At 36.4% G+C, this 19,782-nt stretch overlaps 2 protein-coding genes across 2 annotated transcripts in view; one reads left to right on the top strand and one right to left on the bottom strand.

Moving 5' to 3' along the window:
• PPP3R1 (protein phosphatase 3, regulatory subunit B, alpha) overlaps window positions 1–10,259 on the top strand; it is a 63,448-nt gene extending 53,189 nt beyond the window's left edge. Inside the window, exons 3-6 of the mRNA XM_004691468.2 lie at window positions 2,845–3,021; window positions 4,081–4,140; window positions 4,931–5,115; window positions 8,138–10,259. Coding sequence (XP_004691525.2) covers window positions 2,845–3,021; window positions 4,081–4,140; window positions 4,931–5,115; window positions 8,138–8,185 — 470 coding nt within the window. The 3' untranslated portion in view covers window positions 8,186–10,259. The remainder of the gene's footprint in view (window positions 1–2,844; window positions 3,022–4,080; window positions 4,141–4,930; window positions 5,116–8,137) is intronic.
• A 1,840-nt stretch (window positions 10,260–12,099) lies between these two features.
• On the bottom strand, window positions 12,100–19,518 carry PNO1 (partner of NOB1 homolog (S. cerevisiae)). Its single transcript, XM_004691467.2, has 7 exons — window positions 19,261–19,518; window positions 18,875–19,024; window positions 17,620–17,703; window positions 17,367–17,427; window positions 16,546–16,663; window positions 13,553–13,623; window positions 12,100–12,917 (listed from the first exon to the last, which is right to left on the bottom strand). Exons 1-7 carry the CDS (start codon window positions 19,465–19,467, stop codon window positions 12,850–12,852), a joined length of 759 nt encoding a protein of 252 aa, XP_004691524.1. The 5' UTR covers window positions 19,468–19,518; the 3' UTR covers window positions 12,100–12,849.
• Between the last annotated feature and the right edge of the window lie 264 nt (window positions 19,519–19,782).

Raw genomic sequence — 19,782 nt, 5'->3', positions numbered from 1 at the left:
AAGTACACTGCTGAGGGGAGCAGCAGGCGGGTCAGGAGAGGTCTGCCGCGCCATGTGGTCACCTCCGGGGCAGGCGGGAATCAAACTCATGTGGAAGTGGCTTTAGCTTATCAGTACTGTGCTTTAACCCGCTATGTCACCAGGGTGGGCCTGGATTGTTATTTTTTAAAGATTTTTAAATTTATGCATACAAGAACTGGGACATAGGCCAGAAGTGCAGGGGTGAGAGGATTAAGCAGGCACAGTGGGAAGCAGAACAGATGAATCTACTGAAATACACTGCTTAGCGGAGCAGAGGGCAAGACAGGAGAGGTCTGCCGTGGAGGGGGAGTGGTAGATGGGATCAAACTCTGCAGTGGCTTCTGATGGCTTGATAGTGCTGAAACTTTTAAATCCCTGTGAGACCCCTATTGGATTATTATAAGTATGCATGCATGTATGCTTTACTATTTTTTTTAAAAGATTTATTTATGCATACAGAACTGGAGTTACAGGCCAGAGACACAGGGGCAATGAGAAGATTCACCAGAGACAGAGTGTGGAGCAGAACAGGCAGGATGATGAAGTACACTGCTGAGAGGAGCAGTGAACAAAACAGGAGAGGTCTGCTGTGCCATGTGGGTGACCTCCCTGGCCAGGGATCTAATCCTTGCTGCGAGGAGAAGGACCCTATTTTGCTATTTGAATGAATCATTAAATTACTGTAAAGATACTTGTGCTCTAACACAACATGCATTTCTGGAAAATCTCACATCTGCAAAATAATGTCTGGGAAAAATATAGATTGACTATTCACTATGTGCAGCTTTATACAGAGTGTACTAACAGAAACAATAATGATTTTAACAATACTACCACAAATTACCTTAACACAAATGGCATTTGTGTTAACCACTCTAAGCATTCAATTAGCCCTAAATTGCAACTTCTACTTCCTATTTTGAAGTACAGGTTTTGAGGACATTTGCTTATTAAACTAAGCTGTAAAAATTATATAATGAACCAGAATATATTGTTGCTTCCTTTTTTTGAGAGACAGTACACACACAAAAAATTGTCTTTGTAGAATGTTCATTTGCACCTTTAGTTTTCACTAGTTAACAGTGTTAGTGTCTGGGTACTTAAGACTACTAAATTTGCTGTTTTGTTTTTTTTTCCCTAAAAAATGGCATTTGTTCTCATCTTTATTTCATCCACATTTTATCAAAACTTTCTCTTTACAGAAAGTCTCTCTCTGATCCCTTAATAACATACTGCAGAAAATCCCTTTATTCCATTGATAACTGCTGTATCTGCTGACCTCACTTCCTTTGTTATTTGCACATACACCAGTTTACATTAGAGCAGCATCTTGTAGTTGTACTTTTTATATTTTAGTGCAGATAATTATAGTGACTTTGTTTCAGTTAACATTTTAAAATCATACTAACTTGCAGATTCTTATAATGAGTATGCTATATAGTTGAAATTTCAAAACAGTTTGCAGTTTCAGTCTCTTATTTGTGGTGGGCAGTGTAATATGTGACCTGTTTTCTTTTTAAAATTTTGTAATTGTATTTAATTTTTAATGTATTGGTGTTTTTGAAGGTATTCTATTAAGGGATGCTCAAAATTGTGTGACAGTCTAATATTTTATTTTATTTTTAAGATTTATTTATTGATTCATACAGAACTGGGGTACAGGCCAGAGATGCAGAGGGTGAGAGGATTCACCAGAGACAGAGTGGGGAACAGAACAGGCAGATGGAGGAAGTACACTGCTGAGGGGAGCAGTTGGCGGGTCAGGAGAGGTCTGCCATGCCATGTAGATCTCCTCCCGGGCAGGCGGGATCGAACTCATGCGGAAGTGGCTTAAGCTTCTTTGTATTATGCTTTAACCCGCTGCGCCACCAGGGAGGGCCTGACAGTCTAATATTTTAAAGGAATAAAAACAATAATTTGGTAATACATGGAGACTTTTAAAGAATTTGGGTAAGAAATCTAATAGGGGACCCTCCCTGGTGGCACAACAGGTTAGGGTTGAAGCATTGAAAGCGAGCTGCAACCACTTCAGTGTGAGTTCCATCCCAGATCCCCCACCCAGTAGCACCACAGACCTCTCCTGACCCGCCTGCTGCTCCCATCAGCATCGTATTTAGTCCATCTGCCTGTTCTGCTCCCCACTCGGTCTCTGGTGAAGCCTCTCACCACCTCTGCACTTCTGGCTTGTACCCCAGTTTGTATGAATAAATAAATAAATCTTTTTAAAAAAATAAAAAAGAAACCTAATATGAATTCTTGTTTAGTTATTTCTTTTTTCAAAACTTTGCAAAGTGAATTTTGTTAACCGGTTCTTATAGTTAAAAAGGTAAAAATACTTGCTCATATATTCCAAGAATATTCTGGGACATCACTCAAAAATCACAAAACATTACCTCCAAGAAAGGATCTGGATGTCTGTGAGGTGGGGGAAGGTGAGAGGGAGTCTGAATTTTGAATCATGTTCAAAATATGTTTGAAATAAAGCAAACAAAATTTTAAAAATGAAATGAAAGCACTAAAGTATAGAGCAGAGATTGGTTTGTTTAATAGTAACCACTTTATTTCCATGATCCAATTTAGCCAATCCTGTATACCTTGGCACTCACCAGTTGGTTGTAGGTTTTGGCAGGTGTAGAATAACGAAAGGATGACCAAATAAAAATGCATCTCATGTATTTTCTCTATTAAAAGAAATCAGTCAACAGTATATGTAATTCTTGTAGTTAAGTTGGAAATTCAACTATTGAATTATTGCTAGATTTTTTTCCCCCTATAATCACAATGTTATTTTGTAAATCTTACTACCTCTCTGTTTGCTTTTAGTTGATGCTGATGAAATTAAAAGGCTAGGAAAGAGATTTAAGAAGCTTGATTTGGACAACTCTGGTTCTTTGAGTGTGGAAGAGTTTATGTCTTTGCCTGAGTTACAACAGAATCCTTTAGTACAGCGAGTAATAGATATATTTGACACAGACGGGAATGGAGAAGTAGACTTTAAAGGTAAGAAAGTAGTTTTTTAAATTGCAATTTAGATAATCTCTGAGTAGTCTTAAGCACTTTATGTTTGAAAAAGTTAGTTTTTCTTCAATGTCTTTATATTGTGATTTTAGAATAATACTTTATGTTTAAACTTCATAGTATGTCATGTGTGAACCTTCACAAACTAAGATCTTTTACTTTGTGGCTCACAAACTATCAAATTGCCCTTTTAAGCTAATCTAATAAAATTAGTATTTAATATTTGCTTTGTTTTTAAGAAAGTCTCATTTTAGGGAATGTGAATTAGAAACTGCATTTTTTAAACTTTTTTTTTAAAGAATGAGACTTAAGTCAGCAGTTAAAAAATAAAGTGATATGGACAAGTATTTTCATAGAAAGGATGGATTTATTTTAGTCAATGTATATTTTGTGCATTGATACTCAGTGCTTTTGGTAATAGTAATAATACGTAATTTTATTCTTGATTCTACACTTTAAATATTTTATTTCAGTGGTGAATTATGAACAGTTTGTTATTTGCTTTTCAGGAACTGAATGACTATAAGTGAAAGGGTCTAAAATTGATGATGATTTAATGTTTACCAGGCAATGGAGAAAAATCCAACAGTTTACTTAAGTGATTCTGAATGTTGGGATCAGAAATCAAAAATTGTTTTTGTTGTAGAAAAACAATGTTTAATATTTTGTTTTAAAAGTCCTTCTTTATAATTACATTCCAAGAAGGACATTACTAGCTTTAAACAGTGGTTTGGGGTATTATGCTCTGTGATACTTACATATTTGTACAACTTTGACTTTAGAGGAGTCAAGGTTGATTCTATTTATATATGTATTATATATATATATATAAAATATACTTACATATGTATATATATGACTATGCATGTGCATTTATATATATATTTATTTATTTATAAAACCCTTTTTGTTGTTTCAATTGTGGCATTTTCAGTTTTAAATACTGCTAGTAATATTTTCTTTTACAGCAAGATAAGGTCCATTGTGGCTTTTAAGGTCCTTGAAATTTCTGATATTTAAACCTTTTCTGTTCCTACTCAGAATTCATTGAGGGAGTCTCTCAGTTCAGTGTCAAAGGAGATAAAGAACAAAAGTTGAGGTGTAAGTATTTTTCTTCATTGATTTCATTCTTCCCTTTTACACCCACTGCTACTTCAAACTGCATTATAACCTCCCTATAAAGCATTCTAAAAGTTATCTTTTCAAATTCTAGATTCTTAGTAGACATTACAGAAATGTATTTGCAACAAGTATTTTTAATAATGTGTCATTGTAGGTTTTGGTTGGATAAAAGGAAAATGGACTTCATTTCTATTGAAAACAGTCAAGTAATTACTTTTCATGGATACATGACTTTTTGTTGTTGATAAAAATAGGGAGAAGTAGCCTAATGTGGTTAGATTAACTTAGTTAATACACATTGTATTTAGAAGTAGTTAGCCAGAAATCCACTATTTTGACTTCTGTAGATAACCTCTGTTGTAGTGATCATTTGATACATTTTAAATTACTCAGCTGTTAGACATTTTACTCAATGATAGTTCTCAGACATAGGGTATATACAAGTATCTTATGCAAATGAATTTGTGATATAATTGAGAATAGTAATAATAGCAATTTGTATCTTTTATTGAGCTGTTACTAGCCCAATTTTACATGTGCAGAAACTGAAGTAAGTTAAATTACTTGCCCTAAGTTATACTTGTTGGCCCATGGAATCTTGATTACATAGCCTATATTCTTAGCTATAGTAAAGCTGTATTTAAAGGCAACATTTATATTCATGAAGAAACCATGGTCATAGTTATGGTTTTGTATGTTTAGCACCTATCAAAATATTTACTTATTACTGCCTTATAATTGCCATTGATTTTCCTTACTTTCTTTTTAGTTGCTTTCCGTATCTATGACATGGATAAAGATGGCTATATTTCCAATGGGGAACTCTTCCAGGTGCTGAAGATGATGGTGGGGAACAATCTGAAAGATACACAGTTACAGCAAATTGTAGACAAAACCATAATAAATGCAGATAAGGATGGAGATGGAAGAATATCCTTTGAAGAATTCTGTGCTGTAAGTACAAAAGAGTAGAGTTCTTCACTAGTTGTTTTTAAAAAGTTTTAAATCACTTAATAGAGAATTTTTTATTAGCTGTTTTGCCTGTGTGTTCCATATTAAACTTGCCAGCTGGACAGTATATATGGTGAGCTCCCGCCCTTATTATAACCCCAGTCCTTTTCTAAGTTATTGATGGGTGTTCTTATGTCCTGGGGGCGAGGACTCTGCAGAGACTATAATCATGAGGGGGCCCTAGAAAACTGTAGGTGCAAACTGGAACAACAACTTGGATTGTGGTTTACTGCTCTTCAGTAGGTCCAGGAATTTGCCACCATTCATTGCCTCCAAATAGGAATAAAACCACCTACCTTCTCTTCTCAACTTCTGTCCCTAAAGCAAAGATAACTGGCCCTGTTTTAATTGCAAATTGGAGCTACTAGCGAATTTAGAGTAGAAACAGGATAATAAAATATTCTGAAATTTTCCAGTCATGACTAGATGCTTGTACAGAAAAATATCCCTCTTCCTTTTTCATGTTTTATTTTTTTCTTTTTTAGACCACACAGGGAAAAACTAATGACTTTGGTTGTATGTAATGTAAGAACCAAAGTAGCTACTTTGGCATTTAAGTTCATGTTATCCTTTAAGTCTCTTCCTTCATCTCAAGGTAGTACTAACCTTGCATTTTATTTCAGAAAGTAGGATGGTGATCTAGTATAAAGTATGGGCTAGGTCTTTTTGGAAGTTAGATACACTTCAGACTTTGAACTGCTACCAGTCAATACTGATGAAAATGTTTGTTATCCTTTTATTTCTCATCTTCATTGTTCGTAAGGACCACTGAAGCTTCCTGTAGACTGTCATCAGATTGAGAATGACCACAGAGCAGGCTGGTAGTGGCAGCATAGATTGCAACTAGATTTCAAAAGAAGGGGAAAAAATCAAAACAAAATCACTTGGGGAAGCAAAAAAAAATCACTTATCAGGGAGAGGAAATTAAAATACATCTTTAATTATAGAGGTGATGCTGTTTACACTGAGGCATAAGCCAAACTTTTATCTCTTTTTCTAGTGTTTATGATAAATTACCTTTACTTGTATTATTTTTCAAGGACATAGCCCAGGAATGGAGAAAAAGTGTGGATGTGTTCAGGCACCTTTTCTGAATATTGACTTCTTTTTCTCTGATATCTTAAGCTTTAACAGTGACAGAAACAAGAACAGTTAATTTAATCACAGACTAGATACCTGCTTTTAAAATCTCAGACTATTTAACAATGTACACAAATAAATCTTATGAGTGATTTAGTGACAGGATTAAAAGTGGTGTATTGAAACACATGTATTTTTGTTCCCTCCCAAAACTAATGAAATTAAATGTATTAAAAGGAAAATACTATGAACCCACAAGGATAAAGTTATCAGCAGAGAACATAGCAATTAAATTTGTCAATTAAGTTCAGTGGTTACTTAACCTTAGGCCAGGGGTCAGGGGCCTCCAGGGCTGGGGGTGGCAGGAGATGAATTCTAAGCTTTCAACTTGGAAAGTTGAGCGGCAACCTAAGTTATAATGGCACCTCTGATAGGTTCAGAAAATGGTGGTAAAAAAATAGCTGAAAGTAGAGGTGAAGGTGAGGCTAAAAAACAGAAGAATTGGGCCTCTCTAGAGGGTGGCCTAGTGGTTAAGTCTTAATGCTGTAATAATATGGCCTGAGTTTGATCCCCAGCCAGGGAGCTATTCCACATGACTTAGCAGACCTCTCCTGTTTGATCCGCTGTTCCCCTCAGCAGCATATTTCAGTAAATCCTACTGTTCTGCTCCCCACTATGTTTCTATTGAATACTCTCATGACCCATACCGCTGGCCTACACCCCAGTGCTTCTATGCAAAAAATTGCTTGAAGTCTGCTTAAGGAGTAATTAGAACACTAGATTTTCTTCCCTACTCTGTTTAGCTTCTTTGCATTTTAGTGGGAGATTGGAGAGGGTAAACTGTAGTCTCAAAGCTAGAAAACACAAGGCATAGGTGGGGTGTGGTGTGGCTCTGGTGTATGTGAGTTGTGCATTCTTGGGGGGGTATGTGTGGACTTACGGACTTGCTATGAAATTAAGTGAAGAGAAGCGTATTTGCATATTGACACCTCTTGCCTTCTTCTTCTACTGATTTCATTTCCTAGTAGCTAGACTTTAGGCACCAAATGGAAAAAAGATCTCCCTAAAGCAGTGCTCCCACCGCATAACTCAAAAATGTAGCCCACTTAGTAGCCTTACAATATACATGGAGGTTCCGAGGTCCTTTTTACAGAAGCAGAGAACCAAGGTGTGCAAAGCCAGTGAAAATTTTAAAAGTGAAATAAAAATCTGTCATTATTGTTCTCAGGTATATATGACTAAATTCTTAAGAATATATTGGGTAATACAGAAAAAAAAAAACCCTTCAGACATTGAATTTAGAAATCCATTCTAGGAGGCCTAACACCTTAATGCTAGTGATCCCAGAAAGGAAATGGAGGGAAGTCATAAAAAATGAGCCAAGAAAATACTTGAGAATCAAAAGTACCAAGATTCTACTGAAAGGACTTACATCAAGTTACCCAGTATAGTATTTTTTGAATATGAACACATTTTGACACCATTTTAAAATTGCAGGAACAAAGAGATGGTTCTATAAACTTCTAAAGGGCTGGAATAGAGGAGTGGGCGATTTTATACAAAGATGCAAGAATCATAACAGAATCAACATATTTTGGCTCTATGGGAAAATAATCTGCAGAATTTTTCATTTATCTACTATTTAATACCTTTTAGAATAGACTGATGCAGGCTCATATTTGATTTTTTGAGAATAATTCATATGGTAATACTTAGTTATCATTTAATATTAAACTACTAAAGGTAGGAGTTGGTAAAGTGTGGAGTGGGCCAAGTGGTGTTTAAGGTTTAAAGTATTATGTCTTAAAATTGAAGTTCTGATAAGGTAAATTAGTAAAAAGGTTTACAAATACAGCTAAGTTTAATTTGTTTCTGTTTGTTGCAGGTTGTAGGTGGCCTAGATATCCACAAAAAGATGGTGGTAGATGTGTGACTCTTTTTTAAAGAGTACCACCCAACACTTTTGCTTTCTTCTCCATCTCTGAAGATCTGCTCAAGACGTCCAGCAATGCTCTCTGTGTATTTAAATGGAAGTATTTTTCTCTGTGAAGCCACATTTTCCAACATGAGCCTCATGAAGCCAACTAAGTGTTATTGAACTCTTATTCTCTCAATAACTCAGTGTAGCACTTTAAAGTCTGAAGGACAGCAACATGAAAAGAGCATATCAATGTGGTGAAGAAAGGGAAGGGGTTGGCTTTTTAATTTATTTTTCCTCATCTTTTATAACAAGAAAGTATCTATATATACATATGTAAATATTTATATATAGATATATGTAGCTTTCTATATGTGTAGTAGGTTGGCTTTAATTTAATATACTTGATTCAGAAACAAAATGATAGATTTTAAAAGTGCCAAGCAGAACATAAAACATCCTTACTTTTATTTCACACAGTTTTATATATAGATAGAAGATTGTACAATTTGAGCCGCGTGTTAGGCCAGCTAATTTTCCTTCTCCTGTGCTTTCTCCTTTGAGAGATTGACAAAGCATTTGTTAATGTCCTCTTATTTACCTTCAGTACATTTTTGTAACAAAGGAGTTTGTACTTTATTTATACCTATGAATATATTTCCAGGGACTAAGTCTCATTGTTGAGCAGCTTTTAACACAATTCTGCTTGAGGAGAAAGTATAGTTCCGTGCTACTGCCAAGAGCTCTTTCTTGTGTTCATATAGAAATGGCAAAGCTATGGCTGCTGCATCATTGTTTCATTAACTAGTTGTTACATTTATTGAATGTTCCTGAGTGAAATGTAAATTATCAGTTGTGATTTTGCGCATAGAAGCCAGAAACTGAGGCAGTCATTTATTTTAGACATTATTTAATGACAAGTATTTGAAGTAATCATGTAATTGCTTAGAATATCCATTTGTTTCATTACATGGGTAAATAATTTATCACTAAACTTATGTTTGAACTATAAGTTTCCCTTCTGTGTTTCAGAAAACTTGCAGCTAATCTGAAAACTGGTGATATTTAATGTGCATGTATGTATCTAAACACTTACATATATGTGACTTAAATGGGAGAAATCTTACTAATCTATATGCCACAGAAGAGCAAAATTTTATCTTATCCAGTTTTTACCTTTTAAATTTCTTTACCCCAAGGATAAAGTGCATGATGGTTTTCTTGATTTGCCCATATTTGTATACAGATAACTAATAAATTTGTGTGATATAAAAGTATGTATCATGTCCACCACTTGATATTATCCCTTCCCTTTTCTGCAAAGGTACTATAGTGCAAACAATGTTGGCTGGAAGAAGACATTTTGGTTAGCTTTCTAGGACAGTAATCTTTCCCTATGTAGTTTTTCTATAAAAACTGGTTTTATACATGAGTGGAAAAGGGCAGGTTGAAACAAAGTGAATGAATCTTAAATTGGCACCTGCCTGCCATCGCTGTTCCTTCAACTGAGTGCTGCACATCATGGGCTCTGTCTGTGAGAGAAAAATCCCGGTGCTTGGTGTCCTTGCATGACATGGAGTTTTGCATGTAGATCGATTTAAAATGTACCTCTTGTTTACATAATTTGCATAATTTTAAACGATGTTGCCAAACTTTGGAAATGTTAATGTTCAAACTGAAAAATCTCCACTACATGTAACTTTATTCCTCTGGATCAGTACGTGGCTTATAATCCCAGCCAGTGGTTTGATCTGTTCCAGTGTCAACTGCCATGTGCTCTGCTTCAAGGGGGAACTAGTCTTTTGTGAATTTTTTGTACATAAGTATTTGTTACAAATATTTTAGCAAATGCTTTCTATTTCTCTTGCTTGTGCATATCTTGGCTGGCGTTACAGAAAAATAGTGCAAACATTATTTCCTTACTGGGGAATGAGGGTTTTTTTTTTTCCTTCCCTTAGTGTGTGGGTGGGTGGGAGGGAGGGTGGTTTATGTTGAATGTTTAGTTTTTCTTCTGCATGATACATCATGTTGTGGGATCTTTAGAAAACTTCATACTGTATGAATAAGAAAATAAAATATTTGAAACTTGCTTGAGTATATTCACAGTGGTCTTTGGTGGGTATTAACAGCCATTATGTAATCACTTTTGAATTTTGGATTTAAAAAAAAATTGATGGATGGCTGTTTGACTGTAAGCTTTAAATGAAAATAAGTCTGCTTTACCACTGGATAAAAACACAAGTTGTTAACAACCGACAAAGCAGTATCTTATCCCTTTACTGCATATTCTTTCTCTACTTCAGCTTCCTTAGCTTCCTTGTGGTTCCTAGAGCTCTTGCCTTGCTTCAGCTGCAGATCTTAGCACTAATCCCTCAAGTCATCTTCAGGTACACCCCACTTAATAGGAACTCTCTTCCTGGCCGGTGTATTAGGAAAGACCTAATCTCTATTGCCCCAGTTTTCTCCTATTGCAGTTATTAGCCCCTTCTGACATAACATTTTATATCTTACCTAATTATTGAAATAAAATGAAAAGCTCCACAAAAGCAGTGATTTCTTTCTTAAATCACTGATAGACCTAACTTCTAAACTCTAACCTAGTTCTCAGTATTTGCTGAATCAGTAAGTTAGGTAGTAGGAGATACCCTATTTATACAGGCTGTGATTTCAGAATAAGTTCTATTTAGTATTTTGTCACTTTTCATAAAAAGTAAACTTTTCCTGAGATTAAAAGACCTGAAATTCATTCAGCAACTTAAAGAGATTTCCTACTACGTCTAGCCCTATTAAGGATATATGGTATCTGTGACAGATGACATAACTGGCAATCTCTAGAACATTCGTATTAGGAGAGACTGCACATACTGTGGTCTCTTGGACTATCTAGGAATATAGTTAGTTAACCCTAAACCAACTGATGCATTTAAGCCTGGAGTCTTCTATACCTAGCCCTGATAGTTTCAAGAACAGAAATGATGACTCAGCAGGGTGAAATGGCAACCCACAAAGTTGGAGAAAATATTTAAGTGTCATCTAATAAAAGATTGCTTTCCAATATATAAAAAAATTCCTACAACCCAACAAGGAAAAACTTAACTTTAATATGAGCAAAGAGGCGCAGCAGACCTCTCCTGTCTTGCCCGCTGCCCCCCTCAGCAGTGTACCTCTCTGATTTGCCCGTTCTGCTTCCCACTCTCTGGTGAATCTTCTCACTACCCCTGCAACTCTGGCCTGTACCCCAGTTCTGTATGCATAAATAATAAATTTTTCTTAAAAAGGGCAAAGAACTTGAACAGATACTTCTACAAAAGATGCTTTACATACGGCAGTGCAATTCAAAACCACTTTATATCCATTAAAATACCTACTACTAAAAAAATGCTGGTGATTAGGATACCTAGAAATTGCAACCCTGGTACATTGCTGAGAGAACATCAAATGGTAGTCAACGAAAGTGTGGCTGACAGTCCTCAAGTTAAATGCAGAGTCACCATAGAAGCCAGGAATACTGATCTTGGTACATGCCCAGGAGAAGTGAAAGCAGGACCTACATGTATTTGTAAACCCATTTTTATAGCAGTCATGTTTATAAAAGCCAAAGGCAGAAACAACCCACATGTTCATGACTACGCCCTTTCAAAAAGATAATTAGATTTGAAACACACATTCTCTCCATGTTGCTGTGTTGCCAAAGGACAAAATTTGGAGTGGAATATTTCAAGCAAGTTTCCACTAGATTCCCATAGTAATTTTTAAAGTACATTGAATCCCAGGCAATTGAGATTTGCATTAAATCTCAGTTATAAGACCTGCAGTTACATGTACTGATAAAAAGGCAGAGAAGCTTTTTCCAGTTTTTTGACATTCTATTGCCATCATTAAAATAAAAAAGATTTGGTCAAGGATTTTCAAGATTTATGAGAATGTAGTATAGTCAAGTTTAATGAAAATTTATTTTTAAAAGGCATTAAATGAATGATACTTAAATAGGCAGACACTAGTCAAAACATATTTGCAGCAGAACATTGTAGTTGTGTTAAAGGAAAATCTCTTCCCATATTTCACCTTACTGCTCTTAAAATATACCCAACATTGGCAAGGTCTGACTCCATTCCTCACTATGAAAAACAAAACTCGGGTTACATAGCCTGGTGACTTAGATCTTTGATTTTAAATTCACAAGCTACTAAACAAATACTAGCCTATTTGGTTCCCACTGCTGCTTATGACCTGACTAAAGTATTTAATTATCCAGTATTCAACTAAGGATCTTGATTTTCAGAGGTTTCCTGAGATCACTCTTTAATACTAGCTCACAGAAATGTTTATAAATTTGTAAGATAGTAAATTTTGATAAAGTACAAATTCACACATAACTGTTTAAACCAGAAGAATTATATGGTAGGCAAACTTGCTACATCTTGCTTAAAATACAAAAAGTGAAAAGTTATACTTAATGTGACTATAATAATGGTACAAAATTTTGAAATTTAAGTTATCCTCAAAGCTGTTAAATGTGAATACTGTTAAAGTTTTCCTTTCTGTTGATGCTTCTTGCTGAGAATAGAAGGAACCAACTATTAAAGTGACTAGAAAATTTTCCACGTGGTTTTCCTGTGACCGCTCACAGAGAGGTAAGGTCTTTAGAGTCCAAAGAATATAAAAAATCTGATTTGAAATCAGAATCGATCTGCTGCTCTGCTAGCCACAGCTCGAATATTGCCATAAACTTTTGATGGAGGATTTCCTGCAAAGGGGGAAAAAAAATTGTTATACAAATAAACACATACATAGATGCTATGTGGAAAATGGTCTACAACCCTGAAAAATAACAGGGACATTTTCCATTGGACTTAACAATGGAAAATAAACATAATCAAAAACATAATCAAATATTCTCCCAACAAACATTTCAAATCCTAAGAGCCCAAGACGCCAAGTTATCAAAATACTGCAAAGAAGCTCGTGGGTCAGATTGGGCACCAACGGAAAATCCAGATATTCGCTGCGAAGCTGCCACAATCCTGAACACTTATCAAAGCTGCTGACTTTGCTGCAGTCAATTAAACAGACTGACGCTGATCAGCAGTCCCCTTGTTGAACCTAAAACACAGCTGTTAATTCCGAAACGGCTCTTGCAACCTTATCAGGGGAAATCAGCAAGGATTTAAGCAACACAACCCAATAAACACCAACTCTTCTCTAGTGGACAGATAGATCAGAGGAGAAATATTCCTACTTTTTCTATTTGCCAACCTCCAAGTCTTGTCATCTTTAACATTACCCTTACCCTAACTGATTTGCAAGTGTGGTTTGAATCCCTAAACTCTTTTTCTTTCCTGAGAAAATCAGAGCATCCCAAAGAAAGAAAACTGCTGTTACCCAGAATGAGGTTGCAAATGGCAGTCCTTGCCATCTTGATGTTTTGGAAAGAACCGAGGATGTGAACTTTCCTGCAAGAGATAAAGTAAAACAAGTGAGCAACAAAATAAGCCTGTCTTTAAAACCCTGCAGTACAGAAACTCTGCACAGTCATGATAAAGATTCCTAAATAAAAGGGGGTGGTGACAGCTGCGCACACTATACATATATTAAAAACCATTTTCAAGGGGAGAATTTTATGGTATGTGAATGATGTCCCCCCCAAAAATTAAAGAAAAATGAACACAAAGTTGCTTAAGATACTTAAGAATTGTGACCAATACACAGTGCCTTTATATCTGAATTTTGTGTTTGTGTGACAGTGTTAAAATGACTCTTAAGATTAGCCAGTCTTTTCCATTCCTCGTTTCCCTTTATGTTTTCTGATCACTCTAGTTGAGCGCTGTGTCACGACTTTATTTACATGTTCTCATTTAATTCTCACTTGAATCTTACTATGCAGATATTCCATTTTACAGATAAGGAAAGAAACTTGTAAGAAATCAGAACTTCAAGCTCAAATACTGGCGGTACAGGATTACTGTGACCCCCAGGTGTGCAAATAATACTGTACTTACTTAAAACATCTTAAGGTTTCAACTGAAACTTTCTAAAGATTATGTAAATTCTTCAATACTCAAGATGATCATCCTGATCTTTTTAAAGGCATTCCTCGCTGAATGACTCAAGCAAGATCAACAATATATCACTTTGCCTTTTTGAACCCATCTTCCAAAATGTCAATAAGCTGACAACAAAACTGGCAAAGGGAACATTAAGCAGGACCCTCCCCCTCATAGGCTCAGTTCTTTCTGAAACTGGGATAAAGCGATTAAAAATCAGAAAATTAGTTAAAAAGTCTATTCAAAACAACCCCCAGATTTTCTCCCTACTCCATGTGAACTGGCACCCATCTCCCTATAACTCTGGCAGTTACAGGAAAGGGGGGGTGGCTCGCTAGAGAAAGGAAAAGACAGGTGTCCAGAGCAGGGGTATAAGGTACAGCTGAAGTAGGAGCACCATGTTTAAAATGGTGATGTCAACCAAACATCTGCACCGACTGCTGAGACACCACCAACTGTCCATAACGGCTCCAAAACTCTGACAGCAACAAGATGGGATCACTTCTCTGGGCAACCTGTTATGCTCAGTAAGGCTAAAAATACCAAAATCAGGTTTTCTCCAAAGAACAACCCTTGTAAGCACCACAGTGAGGCTCTAGTAAGCCATCAGTCCTGCGCCCCTCACCCCCCAAACCTTAAGTGTCTATTTTGCTCTTTAACACCCCACTCTTTTCCCATGTCACACACACTGTGGGTCATGAGAATCCAAGGTCTATGTCTAATTGATAAAAAATAAAATTTCTTAAAGCATGGAAAATGAGGAAGTAAAGACAGCAAGATTACATAAAACCAGAGTAGTTTTGTTACTAACCCAACCAAGGCAAGAGAGCAGTAGCTGGCTCAGGACACACAGCAATTTTATTTTTCATTTGACACACTGAATAATTCTGGACTAATGGTTTTTAATTTATCTTGCTCACATAACACTGTATCTTGACAGATCATTAGCAACTCATCAAAATTTATAAGTACGTAGTAGTGCATCTTGTGGCTAAAACATAATATAAATAGAAGAACATGGGAATTTCCAACTAACCTATTTATAGTAAAAATACAAGATAGTACATTTCTTTATTTTTGAGTAAATTGTTAAAAAAAATACTAAAGATGAGATTTAAAAAAAATCAACAACTTATTATTCATAATAGTCCTGAACAAAAGCCCCCAAATCCATTAACTCTGAGTAAATACACAAAGGGTATGTCTATACAATGGACAGTAATGGACACTAACAAGTAATGACAGATACACTCAACAAACAAACTCAAGACGACATGGTAATTAATTAAGAGGAAGTCATGTGCTGAAGACTACCTATTATGTACTTTTATTTACATGAATTTCTAAAACTAGATCATCCTGGGAAAGGAATGGAAGCATGTAAGGAACTTTGGAGATGATGGGCCTGTGAAGATTATTGGACTACAGAATATGCCAACAACTCACTGAACACTTAGGACAGATGAAACTGATTTAACCCACGAAACAGAAACTCAACATGGTATGTAAATCATATTACAACAGTTGTTACAGTAGGCTCAGCTCATAAATGATCACCATTATATACACCTACTTTCACGTGAAGGACAGCTACAGTGTAATATAGAATATTACAGTTATCCTTAAAATATTAAAAAAATACTCTATAATTTAGATTTTAAATAATGATGAGCATTCAGTTTATAGTAATGATAAGATGATTTTTAATTATTTCTGGATTCAGTTTTCAGGCAGATCCCTTTTCCTCTTAAGTCAACTGTTTCATTTCCCAACTTTCTGTCATTATATATCATCTCTGAGCCATCTGCCAATAATCCCATCCTGGCAAGGGAGCAGCTTCAACCTCAGAGTGAGTAATCCCAGTGTGACTCCAGCACTCATTTTAAGCCTGTAGAACATCTCATTTCTCTTCCTTAGTTCTTCAACCACTGTGTAATATGCACCTTCCTTTTGTGAAAGAACTTTACCTTATATGTGTAGACATAAACCTGTAAGTGTATACATATTATAATTTAAAGGAGAGCCTTACAATGGCATGTAAAACACCTATTCCTTGCTCTTCCTTACTGATTCAATAGATTTCCCTGAGATACTATTTAAATCTTCATGTCATGTCATTTCTTTCAATGTGGTTCTAAACTTTTCCTTCATTGGCAATTGGTAAAAATGCTATTAATTTCTGAGATTATTTTTCAGTTAACCTAACATGCTTTCAAAGGAGATGAATATTCATTTAGAACCATATAGCAAGACTTAGTGGCAACCAAATGATTTTTGGAAATCAGCTGAAGGTCAAAGATAAACTTTGACAAGAATTCACAAGATACTTACACATCGGCCAAAACTATCCGCGTCCGTGTCACATTCTCTATTGTGAATTTGGTTTTTCCTCCTTTGCCAGCGATTCTTCCTATTGCCCTCGACAGGTGGTCTCCCTTTAGGGGCTTAACTAAGTGAGAAAAGCAAGACCTCAGGCTATTATGGTACATAGCTCACTTCCACATAAAGTTTAATCTTTCAATCTCTCTACTAAAAGACAGAAAAAATACATTTTCTATAAAACTGCTCAAATGTTATACACACGTATATTACAAAGCAATGTTGCTTCCATAAGTAACATTTATTTTGTTTATAAAATAAAATTTATTTGTAAAGTTGCCAATGAGATCCCTCAACTGATGCTATTAGAAGCTTGAGTAGCTATTAAAAAGGTGACATCCTGTCATTTGCAATATGGCTAAATCCAGAGGGTATTATGCTTAGTGAAGAAAAAAACAAAACACAGAAAGACAGTCTATGGTTTCACTCATACTTGATATATGGAGAAAACAGAGATGAACTATATTAAAAAAAAAATCAAACTACATTTTTAGACTATAAGATCAGTTTGTGATCAAACGAGAGCAAGAAGCAAGGGTGGGTAAATCAAAGAAGAAAACTATAAGATGAAGGACAGAATTGGAATGTTAGTGTCAAACTTAATGTAATACAGAAATATCTGATTTTCAGTGATGCATGCCTGAAACATTGTAATAGAATGCCATGTTAATTTATAGAATGCCATGTTAAGTTAATGGAAAATAAAGTCACACACAATTCAAAGACAGCAATACAAAAATATAGTATTTCACAGAATAATACAATTCACTCACCATCTGTAATTTCAAAGGACTCCAGGAAAAGATCATCTAATCTAATGAGGGCGAGTGCATCCTATAATATAAAAAACCATGTTTCTATACTGAAATATAATGTTAAGCCAAAATTCACACATTGTAGAACTTGGAAAAAATTCCTTTTAAGAAGGGCCCAATCCATTGTAACATTTATATTGAGTACATGTTTCTATATATAGTTTGAGTATATAAACGGAGCCCCCATTTCATGTATCATGAAATCACTCACCTCCACTTGAAACCCGAGAATAAAGGCTTTCACAAAATCAGCTGCTTTTGTCAGAGCACTAACATCCTTGGTTTCTTTGCAGGTCTGTGGTTTTTTGTTTTTTTTTTTAAAGAAAAAAGAGAAAACATATCACAGTTAGGGGACAGAAAAGATAATATTTTAACAAAATAAATAATAGAACTGATATTCCTCATTAATATAATTTTCCTCATCACCACACTTCCCCAATATATTCTCTAAACACTCAAGTTTTGGGGGAGGACAAGGAATGTTCAATTTGTAAAAAAGTTTCCCAGCTCTCGAGTAGAGCAGTTCCATGCAACTGCCAATGACTGATCTCAGTCTGGGATTTACAGCAGGATTCTTCTGCCATTACCCAGTGGCTCACACTCTGAGGCTTCTATTCTCAGTCCATCAGTACCCAAGCTGGTCCTCTTGTCTCCTTAAATGCAATCTCCCTAGTTGTTCTGATCTAATCTCCTGATTTCAAACATGTATATGGCGATGTTTCCAAAAGCAAAACCCCAGTGCTAACTACCCAAAATGGTTAAAGTAGGGATCCTGCCCACAAAAAGTTTATTTAATAATCACAGAAATTGTTATTATTCTAAAAATGCCCATAACTGAAGATGACATGCACTGCAAAGATGCTTTTCATACTATAGTTCTAATCTTCATGACAATCGTGAATTCTAAATGATATTCCTTTGGCTTACATGTGAGAAAACTAAAGTTCTAAAATGTGAAAAAGGTAACATCCAAACACAAATCTGATTCCAAATTGTTATTTCCACTTTCCCACTGACTCACAATCTAGTTGTGGAGACCACATTTGACAAATTTTAAACTGTAACAGGACTGTATAAAGGCACATTTAAGACTAGATCCAAGTTGTAGTCCTACGTGTGACCTAGAGCAAGTTCCATGGTTACTTATCTACATCTTAGTTAAGTCTCCTTATCAGTAATATAAGGTCAGTAAAATATCCTGACATAATACACTTACGGGCAAATCCAGTGGTGTGGTACTGTGTCATACCAAACTTATGAATACAGCTAATAATCATGCAGATTAATAAATCTAGCAATTGCAGATTTTGAAGGTATTTGAGAAGTTCAAACTCACTACATTAGAAAGCTGGGGGTGGGACAACATTTAACAAAGTTAAGTCTTAGTAAGGAAAAGTCTATTCATACATTTTCATACCTGTAGGAGAAATCCTAGTATATTCGGAAATGACTGACATTCTCCTTACCCTGATTTCCACGTTTCTCGATTTTAAGTTAAAGCGTATCTGAAGTCCCAAATGTTCTACAATTGGAGTAAAAATCTTCATCCAGTTCTCTTTTAAGGGCGTGTATCTGTTAGCTGGGACTGGAATTTTCCTTGTTTCTTCTTTCCCACTCTACGAGAAAAGAAGGCACAACTCAAGCGGAATCTGGAGGAATGGAGGCGGGAGGCAGGGGGGTTGCACAATGACAGCTGACCTACAAAAATCTCCCTTTAACTTTAGAAAAGTGGCTTCCTAAGATCCTCAACTCAGTTGAGTCCCCTCCTCTATCTTCAACCTCACCCAGAAACTACCAACTGGACCTCACTCTGGTCCCAGTCCCATTCCGATTCCACGGTCCCTGACAGTACCAGGAAAGCGTCCCCGGAGAGGGGCGGGAAGACAGGTCTCTTTGCCGGCCGGGCCTCCTCCGTGTCCATGCGTCCAGCGTCCCCGCCTTCCCCCGCCGCCGACAGCTGCTCAGCCTGCCGTTTCTTTGCCCGCCGACCACTCTTGCGGGTGACCGGGGTGAAGCCGTCCTCGGCCCCGGCGCTCTGTGACTCCATCTCGGTCTCCATCCCCCGCAGGACTTCCAGCCCCACCGGCTCTTCCGGCTCGAACACGTGCGCCGCCGCATGGCGCAGGCGCACATCGCACGACTCCCCCGCCCCCTGCGCCAACCCAGCCCTTAACCAGGAAGCCCACGCAGGGGACCTGAAGTGGGATTTGATGGACGGAGGGAGGGGGACCATCCTAAAATATGCCTGATTGTTATGGTCTCCCCTCTGCTCCCGTTATCCGTATCTAAAGTATTTTGCATTCTCTAAGCTGTAAGTGTGCGATAGGAAGTAGGTAAAATCGATAAACGAATTTGTACCGTTGCTGAGCGACTT

The sequence above is a fragment of the Condylura cristata genome, unplaced genomic scaffold (assembly GCF_000260355.1).
Source record: "Condylura cristata isolate star-nosed mole 26May11 unplaced genomic scaffold, ConCri1.0 scaffold00031, whole genome shotgun sequence".
NCBI classification, from domain to species: Eukaryota; Metazoa; Chordata; class Mammalia; order Eulipotyphla; family Talpidae; genus Condylura; species Condylura cristata.
The sequence above is the reverse complement of the archived record's forward strand: the minus strand, read 5'-3'. Positions and strand labels throughout refer to the sequence as shown.

Bases quoted from the DNA above. Each gene is read 5' to 3' on its own strand.
- PNO1 (XM_004691467.2), bottom strand. From the start codon at position 19,467: ATGGAGACCGAGATGGAGTCACAGAGCGCCGGGGCCGAGGACGGCTTC. The intron at 13,624-16,545 runs GTAAGTATCTTG...TATCTCTTGCAG, and splicing joins CGGATAGTTTTGGCCGATGT to GAAAGTTCACATCCTCGGTT. The intron at 12,918-13,552 runs GTAACAGCAGTT...CCCCCTTTGCAG, and splicing joins CATTTGCAACCTCATTCTGG to GAAATCCTCCATCAAAAGTT.